At 63.1% G+C, this 21,698-nt stretch overlaps 1 protein-coding gene across 1 annotated transcript; it reads left to right on the top strand.

Moving 5' to 3' along the window:
- Window positions 1-4,668: 4,668 nt before the first annotated feature.
- On the top strand, window positions 4,669-21,371 carry NHSL2 (NHS like 2). Its single transcript, XM_050310795.1, is given in 9 exon segments — window positions 4,669-4,768; window positions 14,211-14,363; window positions 15,214-15,344; window positions 15,445-15,547; window positions 15,550-15,648; window positions 16,496-16,627; window positions 17,896-20,085; window positions 20,187-20,319; window positions 20,684-21,371. Coding segments are annotated over 9 exon segments (3,318 nt in total). The 5' UTR covers window positions 4,669-4,704; the 3' UTR covers window positions 20,997-21,371.
- The last annotated feature ends 327 nt before the right edge of the window (window positions 21,372-21,698 follow it).

Here is a 21,698-nt window from a genome sequence, read left to right as displayed (position 1 = left end):
GGGTGGGAACAGCAGGGCACACCATATCCCCAGTGCAGGGCAAACCCCACTCACACATGTGCTTTTGTATCCCTATGTGTCTGAGTGTACACACATGTGCCTGTTGCAGAGGTGGGGACTCCTGGGCATGATGAAGGTGCCAGGGTCTGCGCTGTCAGAGCTCCCAGAGGGATGCTCCTGGGTTGTCTTGTGCTTGCTCCATGTTCCAGGGAACCAGAGGGTCTCTGCTGCTATGGGGTCAGCCCTGAGACCCACTTGCCCCTGTGGCAGGATTCTTCTCTGGTGCTTTCCCACCCCTCTCAGCTGGCTGCTGCGGCCATGGCTGCCTGATGCCAGCACCTCTCCTCTGGACAGGGCTTGTCTGTCACCATCCCACCGTTGCCATCTGGGTGGCTTTCACGTGGCTGCATCCTGCAAGCAGGGGGAGCAGGTCCCCCTTTGCAGACCCGGCGTGGGGGTGCACCCTTGTCCAGATCACGACGAGGTTCTGGCTGGCCCCCGGGTGTTCTCCTCCCCGCAGCTGCAGCCGGCAGCCTCCCGGGTGGTCCCGGCTGTCAGGCAGCGTGTGGGCTGTCGAGGCCACCTGCAAGGGGCTGCCTGTGTGGGACCAGCTCCCTTCCTGCCGCGCTGGGACCCCGGCCAAGGGCATGGGGGGATGGACAGCCTCCTCCCTGGCGTCCATGGGGTGCTGCCAGCCTCGGGAGCCCTTCATCTGGCTGCCTGATCCCTACAGGACGGGCAGTTCACACTGCCCACAGCAGCCACATGGGCCGGCACAGCCCACAGCACAGGTGGCGGTGCCATCTCCTCCCCAGGGGTCCCACCAATCGCATCCCTTGCGCGGCTCCCCGGCCCGCTGGAAGGACGCCAGCTGGCAGGATGCTCCGTCGCCGCTCCATCTCCATGGCTCCGGCACCCGCAGCAGGGACGTGTAGCTATATCTTTAAGAAGGGCCTGGGCTGGGGTGGGAGAAGCGTTTCCATCCAGCCTTTCTCCAGAAACCTGGATCGAGTTAGCGCAAGCGAGCGATTGCCGGAGTTGGCGCTGTGGCCGTTCCCACTCCCGGCCGGGGCAGACGCCAGTCCGCCCCGTGGGCAGCCATGGGGGCTCAGAGCAGCGGGTGAGGTGCAGGGCAGCTGTCCTCCCCCGTAGCCTCGGACCGTGTGGGGAGAAGAAGAGGAGGAGGCAGAGTTGGGTAAGTAGAAGTTTTTTTCCTCTCCCGCCTGTGGGACTCATTGCCGTGCTCCGGGAGGGCCTGGCAGGGAGTGGTGGGTGCATGACATACGACGGGCACCCACTGGAGGTGGGTGCAAGCAGCAGGCAGCCCCAGGGCTGGCAGAGCTGCCTGCTCAGCTCCTGGCTCCTGCCTGCATGCAGTGGGGATGGTGGGATGGGGCCAGCTGGGTGCCCATCACCCCTCATGGGCTTACAGGTGTCACACACCGATGGTGGCAGCAGGCAGAGCCCCAGAGCAGGGGACAGGGGCAGAGGTGCAGTGCCCTCCACCCTCTGGCAGTGCCCGTGCCTAGCCCAAGGACTGGATGTGTCCCTCCTCTTCCCCCAACCCACTTGGGCTGGGGCAGGAATCACCCCCAGAGAATATCCCCAGGGACCCCACCAGGAGGAAGGTGCCCGGTCTGTCCCTGCACTGCTGAGGGCAGAGGGGCTGAGGGATCCAGTGGTCTTGTGGGGAGATGCCAGTGCCACCCCTCGCATTGCACGTCTCCCATGAGTGGCTCATAAATGACAGGAACTAGCGATGGCACCACGGCAGGGGGTGGCAGCCTGGCTCCGTGCTGTTCTCTGGCACAGCTGTTTTGGGGGGCGTTCAGAGGAAGCTCTGCATGGCTGGGGGTGTGGGGGCAGGTTGTGGAGTGATCAGGGCTGCGAGGTCCCTGTGTCCCCTGGGCTTGGCCCCACAAGTGGCTTCATGCCAAGCTCTCACACTGCCTGGGACATAGCAGAGCCAGGCGACCACGTTCTCCAGCCCTGGGCACACCGGGAGCACGGAGGGCACCACTGGCAGTGCCCGTCCCGGGCATGGGCAGGACAGTCAGGTCCCAGTGCAGCTCCTGGGACACAGAGCAAGGAAATATGTTGGTGCACTGAAGGAATCCCAGGAATGCAGAGCCTGGAGGGGACTCGAGGTGGCACGAAGGTGTCACGGCAGCTCCAGCCCAGTTTTCCAGCCCTGCATGCAGATCCCCTGACAGCACCAGGTCTTGAGGGGCAGCTTGGGGGTCACCTTCAGCGGGGCAAGCCAAGGGGTTGCAGGGCTCTGTGTCCCAGCACTGCCCCACAGCTCAGCTGGGACCCTGCCGGGGGCTGTACTCATTCTGCTGGGGTGTCAGACCCCTCGGGGTCCAGCACAGCCCTGAGAGTGACTCGCCATGGTGCCGGTGCGGGGCTGAGAGCCCTGGCCCTGCTCCCTGGCCCTGGCCTGGCCAGCCCTGAGCCATTCTTCTCCAATGAGCTCATCTGTCTCACTGGTTGTGAGCTTTAACATGGTCTCTTGGACAGAAAATAACCAGCTCGGCCACTTAGCGAGTGTTTATGGCTTCTTCATAGCTGGGTTCTCTGCCAGGAGAGGGGCTGCTCTGGGAACAGGCAGTGAAGCCACTCCTGTGCTGGGGCCAGACAGTGCCACAGGGCCGGCATTTCCCCGCTCAGTGCCCACAGTGGGGCCGGGCATGCGGGGTGCGCTCGGCCACTCATCCCCTACTGCCCTTCAGCCCCGGCACGGTGAGCCCGGAGACCTGGATGGGCCACCTGGAGCTGTTTGGGCTCCCAGGAACTGCATGGCCAGGTCAGTGCAGGTGGCTGCATGTGCCCACAGGGCTCAAGGAGGACCTGGGGTCTGGGGCTGCCCCCCATCAGGTGACAAGTGTCTCGGGGTGATGAGGACTTGCCCGGCTCCCCAGGGTAGGGTGCAGAACAAAGGTCCCACTGTTGAATCTTGACCCCACGACCCACAAGAGGGGCTGTTTGCAGAGGGGCTGCTGCATGAGTGCCGTGTGTCTGGGCTCAGCTGGGGCTTGGGGGAGTGGCAGAAAGTATTTTCTTTATGGAATTTCTGCAAACCACCCCCGGCTCACCCCAGTCCTTCGCCTTCCCAGGGAGTGCGGAGGCTGGGTGAGGTGGGTGGGAGCCAGCCTGCACTGCCCACAGCCCCACGACCACCCGGGTCCCCCCGAGTTGCACAGCTCACTCCTGGCACAGGGGCACGGCACGGGCACTGAGGTGCCACCACGGGGCCCCCCGCACTGCTGCGGCTGTCACACCCACCTGCTCCCACATCAGTCACACAAACCGCTCCTTGCGCCAAGTACTGATCCAATTTGTGGCTGTTTCCATAACAACCTCCCAGCACTTTCTGGTCCTTTCTGTTGCTACACAGATGCCAAGATCCGATGTGTCAGGGATGCTCTGTCCCAGGACACAGTGGCTGAGATGAGCCATCCTGATCCCTCTTGGCTCCCAGGGGTGAAGGGCTGTGTGCAGGAGGCCTGGGTATGCTGGGCAGGTTTCCCCACCCTGGGAAGGGCTGTTTTCTCCATCAGAGGGATATGGTGAGGCTTGGGCCAGGGGAAGGAGCCCAAGGGCAGTAGCTGATTCCAGTGTCCAGCCCTCTCCTGGTGGGGGTCCCTGCATGCAGTTCAGCCTACTGCAGTCATGGCAGTGCCCAGGACACTCAGTGCCAGGAATGGGGACCTTAGAGGTGCTGGCAGACAAGGGACCCCCCTGCTTTTCCTACCTGATACCTCATCAGCCCCATGTCTGACTCTTGCAGTGTCCTGTGGCTCTCACATAGGGTTCCTGATGGGACCCAGCCCCAAAGCTCTCCCCACACCTCCTGTCTCCCCCTGTGCACAGCTCCAGCTGCTCTTGGAGATGGCCTCTGCCTCCTGGCAGAGGTCCCTGACCCTTTGCCTCCATCCATGCCCTGCTCAGCCACACACCCCACGGGGCCAGCACTGGGACCCCCACCCAGGCCCAGCCCCAGCCCCAACACCCTGGGATGCCCAGCCCCAGCACCTCCCACACAGCCCCATCAGGGGTGCCCAGCCCTGGTACCCCCCATCCCCACCACCCCGGGGGCTGCCCAGCCCTAGGACTCCCAGCCCAATGCAATCACCCTGGGGGCTGTCCAGCCCTGATATCCCTATACTATTGCTCCAAGGGTGCCCAGCCACGGTACCTTCCCACCATCACCCTGGTACCCCACATCCCCATCTCCCCGGGGTTGCCCAGCCCCAGTGTCACCCCCATCCCCACTGCCCCGGGGGTGCCCAGCGCTGGTACCTCCCATCCCCATCACCCTGGTCCTCCGCAGCCCCAAAAGCCCCCCCATCCACATCACTCCGGGGGCTCCCAGCCCCGCTACCCCCCACCCCATCCCCATCACCCTGGTACTCCCCATCCCCGCGCCGCTCACTCCCGGCTCCCGCAGCCGCCGCCATTGGGCGCCCGTTCGGCTCCGAGGGGGCGGCGAGGCGGGGGCCGGTGCCGGTGCCGCCCGGCTCGGCTCGGCTCGGCTCTGCTCTGCTCAGCTCGGCTCGGAGCGGCGCGGAGCGGAGCGATGCGGCCCGGCCCGGCCCGGCCCCGCGGCTCCTCCCCGCGCGGCGCGGCGGGCCCGGCGGGGGGCGGCCGGGGGGCGGCCCGGGGGCGGCGGCGCTCGGAGCCCGGGCCGGGCGGCGGCGGAGGATGGGCAACGCGCAGCGGAAGGGGCCGCGCAGCCAGCGGCGGGGCAGGATGCGCTCGGCAACAGGTACCGGCGCGGGCGGGCGGGACCGGACCCGCGCCCCCGCCAACCCCCCACCTCCACGAACACCGCGACCCTCGCACTGCGGCGGCGGGGAGGGGGCGGCTCAGGCTTGGCTCGGGCTGGGGCTCGGCACCCCGCGCTCCCGCGCTCCCCGGTGGGTCGCTTGGAGGACACGGGCAGAGGTCACCCCGGCCGAGGCTTGGCCTCCCGGCGGGAACGGCGTGGGATGGGGGCTGGCGGTGGGGCACCGCGGACCCCCGGCGTGTGGGACAGGTGCTCCCCGCGTGTTGCGGGGAGCCAGACCCAAGCAGTGGGGAACCAGCTATAAGGACAGGGAGCCATGCCTAGGCAGTGGGGAGCCAGCCCCAAGGTGTGGAGAACCAGCCCCAGGCAGTGAGGAGCCAGCCCTGGGCATGGGCATCCAGCCCCAGGCAGTGAGGTGCCAGCCCTGGCAACGGGGAGCTCCTGCACTTGCTGTGCCCGGAGCTGGGCCCCCCCAGGCAGCGAGCCTGGTGCCTGTGTAGCCCCCGCACCCCAGCTCCCTTCTCCCACGCATCGCAGAGATAGTGGGTGTCTGGGGGCTCTCATACCACAAACGATCTTGGGGAGGCGGACAGCCTTTCAGCTCCACAGGGAGTATGTTGTGGGGGGAGCAGAGGGAGCACAGGGTTTGCTCGGAGCTGGGAGCAGTCACCCTGCAGGTGCCCTCTGAGGAAGCTGGGTCAGACAAGCAGGACCTGTCCGGTCACTCCTTTGTCCCCACCTAGCTGGCCCAGGCAGTTCAACAACCCTTCCCAGACACTCTCCAGCTGTCCTCCCAGCCCAGCTCCTGGGAATGCCAGAAGAGCTGGGAGCTGGGATCTGCCACGGCTCCTGGTGCCAGGCCCATCAGAGTCCTGGAGCCCTGGAGTGCAGCGTGCCTGGCCCTGCTGGCCTCAGTTCCTGCTGCCCTTTCCTGCCTGCTGGCTTGGGAGCAGGACACACTGGAGTGGGCAGCGGCAGGGAGCTGCCAGCCCTGGGAGAGACCTCAGGAAGATTGCTTAGAAACTGCAGGAAAATGGGGACTGGTTGTCACAGCGCAAGTGACTGTCACAGCTTAATAATCAGCGGGCAGAGGGGGTGGCAGCACAGCCTGACGCTGTCTAATTTTGCAACCGCTGTTATAGCGGTGGGTGCGAAGCTCTGAAACGGGGCACAAGAGCTGCAGGTTGCTCAGGAGAGGATCAGGAGGGATGCTGAGCTGTGGGTTGGAGGGGTGAGGGATGCTGAGCTGTGAGGAATGAGGGATGCAGGTCTGGTCAGTAACCAGCACATCACCCTTGGCTCTCATCTTGGGGCAGGCATGGGAAGTGGGCAGTGCTTGGACTAATTGGCCTCAGAGGTACATGGCCTCATGGACATGGGATCTGGCCTGTTCCCTACTGGGAGGCAGGCAGTGCTTAGGCCAAGGGATGCTGGCCTGCAGGTCCTGAGGGATGAGGGAGGCTGTGCCGCTCAGTACCCAGCACATCGCCCTTGACTCCCCATCTCGCGGGCATGGAAGGTGAGCAGTGCCCAGACCACAGGATGCTGGCCTGCTCCCTGCCTGTCCCTCCCACGTGGTGCCGCTGCTGCTCTGAAGGGGACAGGAGCTAATCCCACTCCGTTATCATCAAAGGAATTCTTGGAGTTGTGGGAAGGGCCCAAGGGGGGCTGTGGGGCCAGCCCCTGCACCTGAGCTGGTTCATCTCTGTCCTCAGGCACAAGTCACCCTGGAGGTCTCTGACAGATCTCCCTCCGGTGCCTGGCCTCTCTGGGGAGACCTGCTCCTGGATACTGAAAGCAGAGAGGAATGGGATTTGACACTGGATAGCTTGAAACTTGTCTTGGGTGTAAAGCTGAGGCGAATACTTGGGCACTCCCGGGGCTCCTGGGACGTCAGTGGCTGGGGCATTCCTGAGCAGCTGCATGCAGGCTTCTTCGCAGAGAGGCAGTGGTGGGTCCAGGCTGGAGCTTATCTGCCAAGGGGAGGGAACTGAGGCTCCATAAGGAGCAGCCCTGTCTGGGTCTCTGGTGGGGTGGGATGCACTGGCGGGAGAGCAGAGCCTGGGCCTGCCATACTGGGAGGCACCCTGTCTAACCTCAGGCAGGGTCATCCTTCTGCCCCATGCACAGAACAGTGCACAGAGGGGTCTTACTCTGCCTTGGGGATCCAGAATCCAGCCTTCCTCATGGCCTGTGAGTCTGGGAATGGCTGGATCAGTCTGGGGCAAGTGACCCCTCAGTCTACCCTTTTGCTTAGTACTCAGTAGCTCCTGCGGCACTGGTGGGGATGCACAGCCACCTTCACCCTTTCCTCATGTCCCAGAGGAACCAAGTGTGCTGAGCCACAGCCACTGGCTTGTGTGCATGGTAGTGTTTGGAGGGGCCTCTTGGAACAGGCAATATGCTCGTGGGCTGCTGACACTACTGTGATAAGTTTTTGGTCTCTGCCTTGTGGACTGGTGGGCTGGGAGGCAGCTCTCCAGTTACTGCATCTGTCTTCACTGGCACTATATCTGTGGGATGGGGTCCCAGAGGAGCAATGGCTATGGGGACAGGTCTCCTTGTTCCCCCATCCGTCAGAGCCATGTGCCTGGTTTGCCAGCGGAAAATGAGCTCTGCTGGTATCTGCCATCCATCACCCATCCTGATGTTTCAGTCTGCAGCATCACTGAGTGCCTGGCACAGGATGGGTGGCAGCAGCCCCTGGTGAGGCACATGCTCCACATGCTGCTCCTATGGCTCCAAAGCCTCTTCCTGCAGGAAGCCAGGGCTTGGGGCTGCATTCCTGGGTCTGCCACAGCCCTGGTTCCCAGGGGCCTCCATCCTCTGGGAGAAGCCAGCTCAGCTTTACAAAGCCCTGGGGCACTGGGAAAGTGGTCCCCAAGGAACCTTTACTCCAGGCTTTGGAAGGCGCCAAAGTGAGAGGAAGCTCTGGAATCTCTGGCAGCTCCCAGGGCAAAGCCAGGTGGATTCAGAAGGGCCCCTCTTTTCGTTAGCTGCTAGGAATTGGGAGGCTGGGGAGCAGTGGCTTGGCCAGGCCGGTGGGCAGCATCAGGCTCCAGGTGCTGGTTTCCAGGTGAAGATGCTTGCAGCTGCTCCATGTAGGAATGACTGTGCTCTGCCAGGAGGACAAGCCCCTGTGCACTGTGTCCCCCCAGTGACCCACCACCCCTTTCGGATGGTGCTGGTTGCTGCTGCGGCCACGGCGGGAGATGTTTGGTCTCTGTGACGGGGATGGGCTGTGCAGAGCCACGGTCCCTCTGCCATCCCTCCCCGGGGAAGGAAGAGGGGCCGGGGCCAGGGCTGGGACAATGGGTTGTGGCGCTGACTCAAACAACCAGTTCCTGGTCGCTTCCTTTCCCCGCTGGAGCTGGGGCGGCGGGGACGCAGGGGAAGCTCAGTGCTCTCGGACTGGTTTTGAGGCAGGAGCTCCCGGGCGGCCGGAGGGAGCAGCCTCCCCTGGTGCCCACAGCCATGGCCAAGGTGGAGTGGCTCCTGGCACCCTGGCACCGGGCAGGTAAGGCGGGCAGCAGGGCAGGGCTGGGGTGGGCACTGGGGCGGTGGGGTCGGCAGGCACTGCTCGCTCTGGGGGCTGAGGGCAACTGTTGGGCACAGATCCTGTGGAGGCCATGCAATAGTCCCAAGGTCAGCGCTGCCCAGCAGTATCAGTCTTGTCCCACCTTCCCCAGCCTGACCTGGGGTATGTCCCTGTCCCTTTTAAATCATTCTGCCATTCCCCAGCCTGGTGGGGTGTCTTTGCTCTGACAAAGCAAGAGAAAGATGGAGACTCCCAGCCTGCGTGTCCCACTGACCACTCCTCAGTCCTGCGGGGACAGATCCTGCCTGTCTCCGTGGCACTGTGCCCTCCTGGGAGCTCCCACATGCTGGTGGCAGCAGGAGTGAGGACTGTGGGTCAGTACAAACATCACAGCCACCCAGGACCCTCACTGCTGTTACTGCTATCTCTCCTGCTGTGACTGATTTCAGGTCTCCGTCCCCTTTGTCCCGGGGCCTCTGGCCACATTCCCCTCTCAGGCGACTTCCTCGCATTGTCCCGGTCCCGCGGAGTGTAAAACCAGCCAGGCACAGGGGAAACGGCGCTTTCCTGGAAGCACCCCTCTGGAAGCAGCCTCTCTGGCACAGGCAGCCTGCACTCCAGGCAGAGTGGTGAGGACTACCTGGGCCTCCATGTGCCACCAAAGAGTCCCAGCTAGGCTGGAGACATCACTGCAGGAAGGCTGGCGGGTAGCTGCCCATAGCCACCCTGTGCTATGATGCTGTGATGCCGGGGTCCCAGGACTGGCTAGGGATGACAGGTTGCCTTGCCAGGTTTCCTGAGGCTCTCAGGAAAGGTTTGTGCCTGGATTTTTGCTGGGAAGCATGGGAGAGTGAGGGTCGCAGTATGAGGAGGATGCCAGGCTGTCGGGGAGGTGTGGCGGGACTGGAAGTGACCATCTGGGGGCTGGTCCTGCTGCCTATGGTGAAGGGCTTGGTGCAGGGATCTGGGTCCAGCCAGGCTCTGGAGCTCCAGCCCCCACCCCAGTGCTGCTGCTCCATCCTTGGGAGCAGTGGATCTTGGCCCCTTGGCAGGGAGCAGCCTGAGTCCACCTTGGCTGGTCGCAGTCCCAGGCCAAGCCCTGCTGCCAGCACGGCTGCAGGCAGCTCCCATCCCCACGGCACAGGCAGATGGCATGCCAGGCTCCTCCTGGGCAAACCTCATCAGCCAAATCTTCCTGCAGCGCATGCACCTCCCGTCCTGCCAAAACTCCCTGACCAGGGCCCATCTTGCACTGCCGGGACCAAATGTACCCAGGGCAGAGTGTCCTAGCACACTGTTAACTCTGAGCCCTACTGATGGACAGTGATGTTATTATTGACTGTTTTGCTGCTATTGGTTTTCATAGAAACCTCTCACATAATCCAGCCTTCACCCCACAACTGCCAAACCCACCCCTCTGCCCCCAGCAACTTTTCCAGCATCCTTATCTCCCATCAGTACAAAAATCAGCTGATTTCATGTAAAACAGGGAGAGCGGAAGAACCAAAAGCCTCCAGCAGATCTGGTGTGTCAAGACAGTGTCATTCCTCAGTGCCTGAGGTCCAGCTGGGCACCTGTGTGGGAGCACATGGATGTACTGTGCAGGGTGGCCACACTGGGAGGCTGGGCATGGGCACCCCGGAAAGGCTTCCAGCCCTTCTGGGCTCAAATACCAGCAGGTCAGACACCTGTGCAGGTGGCTCTGCCTCGCCAGGGGCTTGGAGCTGTGCCACCAGAGATGCGATGGAGGGACGGTGTCCTGGGAGGGTCGGATTTGGACAGGGCGCAGTCTGTTGGCTGTCCCAGCAAGGGCTCATCCTGGGCACTGTGTGTGTGAGCGCTTGCTTGCCTGGTGAGCACCCCTGCCCTGCGGCACCAGGCCTGGGGCTGTCAGTGGGATGTCGCTTCGGGAAATCTTTCAGACCTGGGTGGGCATCCGGCCCTGGAGCTACCGTGCACACGGATGCCGCTCCACATCCCGCAGGGAGCTGGCCCGGCGGGTCCGGTTCAGTGGGGGGTGAGCTTAGGACAGGAGGCATTTCTGCGTCCGCTGCCAGCTCCCGCTGTTTGCTCTTTTCCCTTCCTCTCCGCTCGCCGTGGAGCAGCATGAGTTTGGCTGCATACCACGGGAATGTCACCAAGCCGCACGCGTTGGCAGTGAGCAGTCTGGTGCCGGCGGCGGGTCGCGGCGCTTGCTTGTAGCCAGCGGTATAATGTACCAGCACTGAGGCGCAGCGGCTCCGGAGGGCGGGTTGAGGAGCTGTCAGGATCAGTCTCAGCCTCCAAGTTCACCACCCTCGCCCTCTGGCCTGCTCGGTGCTCCGGACCGGCGGCAGTTGCCGCTGTGCCCGTATCCGTTGCCATGGCTGCTCTGCTGATGGCGCATCGCCCGCTGCTGCCATTACATCATTCCTGCCATAGCTCCGCGCTGGCGGAGAGGGTCCGAGCAGCTCCAGCCGCGTCCCCGGCATCTCCCGTGCGTGGGGAGCGAGCCTGAGAGGTAAAAGTTTGGCGGTGGATTTGAGCGAGAGGCGCCGTCTCACGGGAGCTTCAGCCTGGATTGAAACAGCTCCGATGGCACTGTCAAATATCTCCCTGTGGATTCGGGATGCCTGGGCTGTGGGTGAGTAGGGACGCTGGTGTGGAGCGGCGGTGACGCGGGAAGTGCTGAGGGGCTGGGAGTCCTGCAGGGACACTTTTCCTGCAGGAGAGAGTGGAGTTCAGCTCCCCTTAAAGCAAACTTCCCTGGAATTCAACCCTGATCCTTGTGTACCTGCCATGGCCACGACACCCCTAGCTGGGACACTGGGTCGTGCTGAGCAGGACTAAGGCTGCAGCATCTGTTGCAGCTGATAGTGCTGGCTCTGTGGGAACATCCCAGCTGGATGCTCTCCGTGACCATGTTCATCTGCAGGCAGAGCAGGGGATGCTACCTGCTCCTCTCTGCAAGCCCTGGGGTCAGGAGGGGGACCTGGTGCCATCAGGGAGCAAGGTGAACCTCCCCACCAGCTGTGCCTCAGTTTCCCTCAGTGCTGAGACTGGGCAGACTCAGGTCGAGACTGCTGGGGTGGTGAGTTGGAGCTGTCTCTCTGGCTCTGCTCTGCTGAGATGCCATTCACCTCCCGCAGGCATTTGCCACGGGGTTGGGGCCCCTCAGAGGCATTTTCTGTTCTGAGCCTGTCACTGATAAGTGTGGCAGGGCATTCCCACCAGCTGCCGTGTCCTACCACTGGGCACTCCTGCTTCGCTGAGGCGTCCCATGTCTGTGGATGGGGGTGGCAGCCGGGCTTCCACGGACACTCTCCAAACCTGCCCTCCTACTGATCCCGCACCAGGCTGCTCTCAAACACTGCCCATCCCTTGGGAGCGCTGGTGACAGCGCTGCTGGATCAGGGCTGCTGGGTCCTGCTCCCCACTGCCAAGCTGCTACGTGGTGCTGGGCTCTGAGTGCTGCTCCCAAAACTCCCTCAGAGCGGCTGCTCCCAGGGAGCCAAAGCCAAAGCCTGGGAGTGCTACTCACTCTGGCATGGAGCTGCCTTTGCGGTGCAGGTTTTGGGCACCTGGGTGCCAGGAGAATGCTTGGCTCAACCATCTTTGCCCCCACCTCTTCTCCTCCCCAGCTGGGGAGATGGACCCCATGATGCCCAGGCCTCAGCAATGCCAGCGCCTCAGCAATGCCAGCACCTCAGCAATGCCTGCACCGCTGGCTGTGCCAGCTCAGGGCTGCGCTGCCTCACTCACGGGCCCAAATGAGTGCGTGTCAGCAAAGAGGGGGAAGCTCTGTGGGACAGGACACCCTATTGCTGCCCGTTCCCCTTTGCCCGGCCGAGGCTGCCCTCGCTGCAGGGCAGGGTGCTGGGCCCTTCTCTGGGTGCTGCCACACTTCCTCCACGCCCAGGGCGGCCCCCAGTTTCGGCACTGCGGTTTGCCCACGTGGTCGGCGCCCGGGGGTGGGTGCCGGGGCTGCCCCAGCAGCAGGGCCGAGGTGCAGAGGTGAGCTTCTGTGCTCTGGGGAGGGCAGCGGGAGCTCGGGCAGGTGGAGGGGGCAGCGGGGGGACTGCGCTTTGTGTGTCCCCAAGTTCTGGTGGGACACCGTGTAGCTGCTTTGGGGTTGGCAGGGGTAGTGGAGGTGGCTGTGGGGGTGTGGGCAGAAGGTGAGGAGCATCAGCTGTGCCAAGGCCGAAGGCTGGGGTTGTGAGACCTGGGCAGAGGGGTGCAGCAAGCCAGCATGTGGGGTGCACCCTCAGGATGCGCTCAGAAATGGGGGGCCAGCAGTGGATCCCCCACGTTGCCAAAGACAGCAGGTTGGGGGGCTGGGTTATTCAGAGGTGAAGGTGCGGTCCCTGCCCCCAGCTGTGTGGGTCAGGTTTTTGGGGAGATGCCCAACCTTGCCTTGTGCCCACCGCACACATGCACACATGCGCCCCAACACCTCTTGGTTGATATGGAAACAAGTCAAATTATTTAGAGGAGAAAGAAGAAAGAAGAAAAAAAAAAAAAAAAAGGAAAAAAACCTGGTGTTAAGGCCCGTCGTTATGGAAACACAAATTATAAAAGTAACTAGGCTGGGGACGTGGCACCTTGCTTTGGGGTGCTGTGCATTGTGCGGGTTCCATCAGCTGGGGGAAGGGTGGGCAAGAGGGCACCCAGGGGCAGGAGGGTACTGTAGACAGGAGGGCATCCAGGGGTAGGATGGCATCATGGCTAGGAGGGTCCAGTAGGCAGAAGGGCATTTGGGGGTAGGAGGGCACTGTGCGCAGGAGGGCATCCAGGGACAGCAAGGGGGATGCTTGTGACGCAGTGCAGGTGAGCTGGGGCATGGCAGCCCGACCACCACAGGCAGAGGGGAACGTGGTTTGTCCTCGGGGTCCCAGCCCTGTTTTGGGGCTGGTCCCCTTCCCAGGTGAGTGGGATCGCTGGTACTGCCTTGGCTGGGGTCTGGCACAGAGCAGGGTTTGGCAGCAGGGCAGTAGCATGTTCCTGGGGACGGGCACTCCACGGCATCACGCTGTGGGTAGCAGAGGGGGACTGTTTGTCATATGCTGGTAATTGAAGAACCTCAACTTGATGGGGATGGGGACAGGGACCAGGCAGCTGCAGGATGAGCCCTAAATCCCCAGGGATGAGACTCTGGCCATCCATATCCCTGTACACAGAGACCTGCTCTGTGCCCCGCTGGGGCGTGGATGTCCTCAGAGGCAGCGTGCCAGCGGTGGCACTCCCTCAGCTCCGTGCTGGGTAGCAAACCCACATCCGCTCAGAGTGGCAGTGCTGGGGCTGCAGCGTTCCCATGGCAAAGCCTGTTTGCCAGAGCAACGCTCAGCTCCCCACTGGGCCAGCTCACCAGCAAGCCCAGATCCTTCTCCCAGGAACTTTTTCACCCATAAGGGTGTTTCAGAGGGTCTGGGCAGTCCCACAGAGCTTCCCTTCTCTGGAGAGGTCCACACGGGGACAGGGTGTGTGAGCCCCCAGCTCCCTGAATCCAGGGCAATGGAAGTGATAGGTCCCCTGGCTCCCGCCTTTCAGTTGCAACTTCTGCTCCTCTGCAGTTGGGATGTTGCTCCACTGGGGTGTGCAGCGTTTCCTGTGCCCGGGTGCGGCTGGGCACAAGTGGCACGGCTGGCTTCCTTCCCCAATTTCACCCGGCTCCCTTCTTGGCAGCCCAGAGGGGCAGTGCGCAGCCCCCAAAGCGGTGGCAGTGATGGGGGCTGGTCCCAGTGGGCAGCAGCCTGCCAGGGTGGGACACAGCCACATCCCAGGCTCTATGTTCCTGGAGAGGTGGGGTGGGATGAGCGCTGTGCCGCTGCGGTGTTGTCCAGTGGCAGCACCTGCAGAGAAGCTGCCCACCTGCCTGCCTCTGACCCTGCTCTCTCCCACCTGCAGCCACTTCTAACCTGGACCTTGAGAGCAAGAAAGCTGCCCCTGCCAAGCTGCCATGGCAGCAGCCTGTGAACGTCTTCCTGGCAGCCGGGCGCCCACCGGGCATGGAGCAGCTGCACCAGGAGGCCCAGCTCAACCTCCAGAGCTTACTGCAAGGTAACAGGGAGAGGGGCTAGGGTGGGCTGGGTGAGGGTGGTACATGGGTGCTGCCCTGGCTACATGATCGCCATGAAACAGTGAGCTTATCTCCCATGCACATGTCCAAGCTGCTCCTTGGACCTCACCAGGCTGCAGAAGTTGGGTCCCGAGAGGTCCCAGCCTTCAGTAGCTCCTCACTGTTCTCTGCTCCCAAATCACTACTGCAAGTGCCAAAGCGACTGGGGCCAGGACCGCCCACTGGGGCTTCTGAGGCCACTGGAGCCACCAGGTCACCCACAAGCCCCACGACAGCGCAGTTCTGCTCACGAGGGCCTCAGGGACCTGCCACCAATCTGCCTAACTGGATCAACGTGGCCAGTGGTTTTGTTTTCTTCCAATCTCTGGCCTGGGCCGTCACGCGGCCCTGCCTCGGATGCTCCGCAGGCATCGATGAGATCAGCAGCCCAGCCATCCCCCAGCTTGTAATCTCATTAAGTCAGCCTGAGCAGCCCTGCTTTCCACCAGTCCACAGCCACTAGCATTAATTAGCTCAACAATTACAGGATGAGGACACACTGAGTTCCTGGCTGTCCCCAGTGGGGCTTTGCTTCCCAGCAGGACCCACCACATCCCCTGGCAGGCCCCTGGGAGGAGTGGGGCCAGCTGCTGGAGTCTTTTTGCTGCTTCACCAACCCCCCCAGACCCTCCTTGGGATCTCCCTTCCCCAACTTCTGAGCTGCCTGTCCTGAGCAGGGGTGGCCAGCCAGGCTGGGCACAGCCAGAGGGGACAGTCACCCCTCTCTTTGCGTGCCCCCTGCCACGGCAGCCAACAGCTGGAGCAGGGTCCCAGGTGTCGTTTTTCTTGCAGAGGAGTATGAGGAGCAGTACACCGAGAGCAGGGTCACTGGGCAGACCTTCCGCACTGCTGGTCACCCCGACACCCCCCCTGAACCGTCACCCCGACCCCCACCTGCCAAGCGTCTTGAGTTCGTGCTTATGGTGAGTGCTGGAGTATGGGGGTAGGTGGCAAGCCCCTATTTGTGTCCCACCCTTGTCCCTTGTGTGGCTGATGTGCTTTTCCCTCCCTTTCCCCCTGCAGCCCCCGGGCCGGCGAGCTGCTGAAGAGGAGAGCACCAGTAGCACCCCCCTCAGCGCTCGTCCCCCTGACGCCTCCCTGAGCCTCCCCACCAGCCCGGACAAGCAGCCCCCTGGCCCAGGGCCTTTCCCCTGCCCCCCGTGGAGGAGAAGCAGTGGCACCAGCCCGGCACCGTCCAGACCAACATCGTCCCCATTAATGTCTCGGGTAGGGCAGCACCCCGTGGCGTGGCAGGGGGGACAGGGTGAGGGCAGAGATGTGCCCCAGCACCTGCTGGGGTGGGGCATGGGGTGGTGGGAGGGGGCTGGGATTATGAGCTGTGTCTGTGTGGGTCAGGTGGGCACCAGGGCAGAGAGGGGACAGCAGGACCACACTGGCACCCATCATTCCCAGCCACCTCCCATGCCATCCACAGCTTTGGACCACCGGCCATGCTTCTGGCAGGTCTCACATCCTGCTGTGCTGCCCAGCCAGCCAGGTCCGTTGTCACCTGGGCTCTTGTCACACGCCATGCACTCAGCCTGTCTCACCTTTGTCACCTGTCTGTCAGTCTGTTTGTCCTCTTGGGGCTGCAGCTCCCAGCAGTGTGGTCCTGCCTGGTCCTTGCAGACACAGCTGCCATGCTCTGCCCCAGGTCAGAGTCTGGGGTGGTGGCTGGGTGAGGTACCCCTTCTGAAGGGCAGAGGTGTCTGTCCACCCTTTCCCTCCGTCAGGAAGACCTGTGCCTGGCCGCACTGGTCCCTTTCCTCTTCGTGCTTCATGTCCACATGCCCAGTGTGTCTCAGCTCTGTGGTGCAGGGTCCAGCCTCACCAGTGCCTGTCATGCAGCAAGAGTCCAGTCTCAGCAGCTCTCCATCCGTCCCACCTCCATCCGCAGCATCTCCTGCCGTGCCTCCCTCTCCCCTGCACTCACCCCACATGGCTCACACCATCCTCCTGCCATCCCACGCTCCACCCTGTGTCACCATCCCAGGCTAGGGACACACAGGGGACAGGGGGAATGGAGGCAGCGGCTCCCAGCAGCGTGGTGTACCGCTGTTTGTTTTGGCTACAGGGCAGCACTTTGCTAGGCTCGCGAGTGCTCGTCACTCCCTGTTTAACACAGAGACCGCGATGAACCCAAAGTCCACCCTGCGGCGTAGACGGACCATTATTGGATTCCCTAACCTGTCCCTGCGAGACCAAGGTGACGGCAAGAACCATGCAGGCAGCACACAGGCAGGGCTGGCACCCCACCAGAGCTGCCCTGACCGGGCGGCAGAGCCACCCCAGGGGCTGGCAGCCTGCCCAGGCACAGGTGCCCCAGCCATGGGGAGGTGCAGGCACCACGCTGACTCTGTGCCCTCCTGGGGCACTGAGGTGCTGAGCACGCTGGTGACACAGGGCTGGCTTGGAGCTGGCATGGCACTGGGGACAGCCCCTTCACCCCAAGTCAGGATCCTGAGACAGGAGTCACCCAGCCTTGGCTCCAGCAGCTCTGTCTCTGCATCCACCTTCCCCAGTGTGGGCAGACCCTGTGCACAGGGTGCCAGGGCTGTGGGGCACACCCCTGCCCAGGTCTTTGCTGGGGCTGGCGAGTTGGCCACACCAGTGCTGAGGGTGTGTGTGGCTGACGGTGCCTGCAGTGCTCCTGGGCTGGCGTTGGACCTGTGAGGATAGCAGCCACCATGGCTCGGGGACTCTGTCCTGCTGTCCCCTATGGAAGGTGTAGAGAAATCAGAGCCAACCTCTCCTTGGAGACAACTAGGGAAAGGGGGGACCATGGCACTGGGTGCTCCAAGGCAGTTGTCACCGAGTAGGAGGAAGGTTTCTCCCCATGACAGCAGTCAGACCATCAACGGCTCCTCCCTTGGAGTTAGTTAGACCTCAGCCCACCACAGCCTTGAGCATCCCTGTCTGCTGGGGGTGCTTGGAGTGGGGTCTCCCATCTCCTTCCCCATCCCAGCTGTGCTGAGGTGGAATTGAGAGCCACCCCAGGGTTCCCAGGTCCTTCCCCATCCCAGGTGTGCTATGATGTTGTGGCACTGTGAGCCACCATGTCCCTCCCCATCTCAGCTGGCAATGCCTGGCCCGGCTCCTCTTGGTCCCCATCTGTGTCCCCACCATCGAGCAGCACCACGGCAGCACTTTGGTTGCTGTTGGGCTGATGATCCCATGGATAGATCCTCCTGCCATGGCTGCTGAGTTGTCCATGGCACATTCAAGATAACAGATCCCAGATTCGAGGGCTGGCCCTGCTGTGTTATGGCCATGCTGATACAGATGGGAGGAGAGCACCTGTTAAAGGGGTGACAACCCCTCCTCCCCACCCACCCAAACACGTTTCATGCCTGGGCAGAGACGCAGCCCCGAGACTGGCCACAGGACCAGTCCTGGCCCCTGGCAGGCAGGGCAGGACCATGACGCTGAGAGTGAGGCAGGATGATGCTCACCAGACTGTGTCTCTCCTCACAGGCAGTGCCAACGGCCCCACATCCAGCACACACACGCCCATCGCTGAGTCCCTCTCTTGCAGCTTTGTGTCTGAAGCCACAAGCGGGGGGACGGCACCCCAGGAGATCAGCTCCCGCCAGCCCCTCTCGGCCCCACTGAGGAAGACCTTCAGTGACCTTGGTGCCCGCTGCTGCCAGCCACCTGCTGCCATGGACGGGGCGGCAACCCCTTGTGCCAGCACCTGCAACGGGATGCAGGGCACCCCTTTCTCCCCACCCTGGAGCACCCTGGGCTACGGGAGCCCCCCCAGCCCCACCGCCGGCCTGGGAAAGGGGCCCACCTGCACATCACCAGGTGGCTCCATCCCATCACCCAGCCCAGGCTCACCCGCCACTGCCACCCCCTCCTTCTTCATCGCCACGGAAGAGCGCATGGGCAACAATGGGCCCAGCTTCTTCTCCGGCCCAGTGCCTGCATCCCCCCTCACCTGCATCCAAGAAGCCAAGGGGAACTTCTCGCCGGGAAGCCGAGAGGAGCCGGAGCCGGCGGCAGGGCCGGCGCGGCTGGAGGTGGAGCGGGCAGGGTGCCGGTTCCGCGAGCGGTCACTGTCGGTGCCCACGGACTCAGGGTCCCTCTGCTCCATGGACATCGCGTATGCTGAGACCCGGCGAGGCAGCGCCAACTATGCCCTGGGCTACCCCAGCGCCAGCTCCGAGGGCAGCACCAGCACTGACAACATCTCACTGGGGCTGGAGCCCGAGGGGCAGCGGCGGCGGCGCTCCAAGAGCATCTCCCTGAAGAAGGCCAAGAAGAAGCCCTCGCCGCCCACCCGCAGTGTCTCCCTGATCAAAGAGGGGCAGGACGATGACGCGGGGCTCAGTGCAGCGCTGCCCAAGGACCATCGGCCCAAGAGCCTGTGCATCCCACCGGAGCTCCAGGGCCACCGGTTGGTGCATGCTGACCCTCAGGGGAGTGCGGGGAGGGAGCCCGACGGCACACCTGCCCCCCATCAGTGGCATCTCGCAAACTGGAAGGGCAGCAGTGATCCCTACCGATCCCTCTCCAGCTCGAGCACAACCACGGGGACCACGGCCATCGAGTGTGCCAAGACACGGGGCAGCTCCGAGTCCCTTGTGTCCCCTTCTGTCTCCAGGGCCACAACACCCTCCCAGCTCTCTGCCGAGGCAGACCTCAAGACCTCCTCTCCAGGCAGGCCCACAGGACTGATGTCCCCATCCAGTGGGTACTCCAGTCAGTCAGAGACCCCGACCCCCACCGTTCCCACCTCTGCCATCCTCGGGCACTCCCCACACCAGGTGCGGGTGAGGCCGCTGGTCCCTGAAAGGAAGTCCTCACTGCCCCCTATATCCCCCATGGAGAGGAGCCCCAAGGGCAGGCTGTCCTTTGACCTCCCCATGACTCCACCTGCCCACCTTGACCTCTCGGGGCTGAAGATCTCCCTGAAGGGGAAGACGAAGGTCAGCCGGCACCACTCCGACTCCACCTTTGGCACCAAGCTGGCCCAGAAGACCAGTCCCATCATACCCATCATGCCAGTAGTGACACAGTCTGACCTCCAGTCTGTCCGCCTCCGCTCTGTCAGCCGCTCGGAGCCAGAGGACAATGCTGACGGCCCGGAGCATGTTGAGGAGCCAGCGCGTGGCCCTTGCCCAGGGCCAGAGAGGAAGGTGAAGCCACCTGTGGCAGAGAAGCCGCCTCTGGCCAAGCGCCCTCCATGCATCCTGCCCAAACCCCCAGCTCTGCGGGAGGAGGGTCCCCTGTCCTCCATGTCCCCACCAGGCACCGCTGCCAAGGAGAAGGGGCTGCCCCAGGACGGCTTTGTGGTGCTGCGGAGAGGGGAGCTGAGGAGGGGTCTGGGGGAGCCCTCCTTCTCCCTGACCCCAGCAGGGCCCCGGCGGCTCTCGCAGGGCAGCCTGGAGGAGCTGCAGCCGGAGCGGAGCGGTGCCACCGACAGGGAGCGGAGGAAGGCCAAGGTGCCACCACCGGTGCCCAAAAAGCCCAGCGTGCTCTACCTGCCACTCATGCCAGCCCCGGCACAGATGGGAGCCAGCATGGGGGACATGCCACCCACCCCCAGCCCCATCATCACACTGGACGCTGAGCCCACCTGCTGTGACCCCGACGCTGAGGATCTGCCATCCCCCAAGGCTGTGGACACTGTGCAAGCCAGTGACCCTGCCTCGGAGCAAGGTGAGGGTCTCCCAACCCCCATGGTGGGATCACCTCGAGGACAGGGGTGTCCCCCCATGCCGCAAAGGGGCTCTTTGCCATCTTCTCCTCCCTGCCTACAGGCAGCTCGGCAGAGGCCAGCACAGAGGAGAAGAGCTTTGCCAGTGACAAGACAGCTGAGTCCATTGTGGAGGAGGATGATGAGGTGTTCACGACATCCCGCACCACGGAGGATCTCTTCACAGTGATCCACAGGTAAGGCTGGTGTATGGCACTGGGGGCACAGCCCCTGGTACCCACTGCATCCTGCCACAGTCACAGCACCCGGTGCAGTGTTCCCCCACCACAACACCTCAATTTTCCATGATGGGGCTGATGCTTACACTTGGGGCAGCCCAGCTGGTGCTGCCTTGAGTGCTCCAGAGCACAGCCAGGCTGGGTGACCAGCTTGCAGGGATGGGTCCAGGTTGGTCCTGCCATGAGCATGACCTGCCATGCTTGCGTTGTCACCTTGCCCCAGCAGAGCAGGCACAGCCAGCTCTGGGCACTGCCATGCCCCTTCCTGTGGGACCTCACTCCAGCCCAGGGCTGCTCCTACCCATGTCCCTTTGGTGCCTAGGTCAAAGAGGAAGGTCTTGGGCAGGAAAGAACCTGGTGATACCTTCAGCAGCCGACCCACCTCCCACTCACCTGTAAAGACTTCAGGCTCCCCAACCAGTGAGTCCCCGGCAGCAGCGGGCAGCAGCGGGAAGTCTTCCAGCAGGAACGAGGATTTTAAAGCCCTGCTTCAGAAGAAGAGCAGCAAAACTAGCCCCGGTACCCGGCCATCTGCCGCTGAACTGCTCAAGACCACAAACCCACTGGCCCGGAGGGTCATCACAGAGTTTGCCCCTGAGCTGGACAATGCAAACAGCCCCAGGAGCCAGCCCTGACCACGCAGGGGCCCCTCCAGCCGGAGGGGTGGCGATGGCTGCGGAGGGAGCGCTGCTGCCAGGGGCTGTTCTGGCTGCCAGGGGCCCCTGTGTCCTGCCAGGGGGTTCTGCTTCTGTTTCTTGCTTGGAGAGCTGCTGGCAGAGAGGCAGCAGCTGGAGCCCAAGTCCCCATGTCTGTGGGCCCTTCCCAGGAGGGAAGAGGCATCGTGGTGCCTGGGACTGGCCCTGGTTGAGCCAGCTCCTGGGATCGAAGATGCCCACCCAGGAAGCAGAGTGGGACCACAGCCCCTGGTGTCACCCCGTGCCTGCAGCAAAGCAGCTTGAGACTCTCTGGACCCTTCGGCATGTGGTACTTTAAACAGCTTTTCTAATGCACAGTGGTGATGATGTTTGATTCTCTTCCCTTTGACATTGTACCTTGAGTTTCCCATGCAGAGATCCGCTGGTTGAGTTCGGCTGGACACACAGATGCACTTTGGGAAGACGCCAGGGGTTCAGCTGGATCTGCGGTTGCGTTTGAAGAGTCACAGGAGGTTCCCCCTCATCTCCCCGCCACACGGGGAACTGGCACCCGGCGTCTGCAGCCAGCGCCACCACCTCAAGCCAAAACCCCACCCCTCGAAAGCCCCCAAAATGCTGCATTTTGGAGCTCCTCAGCTCTCAGTCCAAAAGCAAACCCCCAGGGTCACCTCCGCCGCCAGC

This window comes from Myiozetetes cayanensis, unplaced genomic scaffold, assembly GCF_022539395.1.
Source record: "Myiozetetes cayanensis isolate MyiCay16 unplaced genomic scaffold, myiCay2020 scf15, whole genome shotgun sequence".
Taxonomy (NCBI): domain Eukaryota; kingdom Metazoa; phylum Chordata; class Aves; order Passeriformes; family Tyrannidae; genus Myiozetetes; species Myiozetetes cayanensis.
This window is presented reverse-complemented; position numbering and strand designations above follow the sequence as displayed.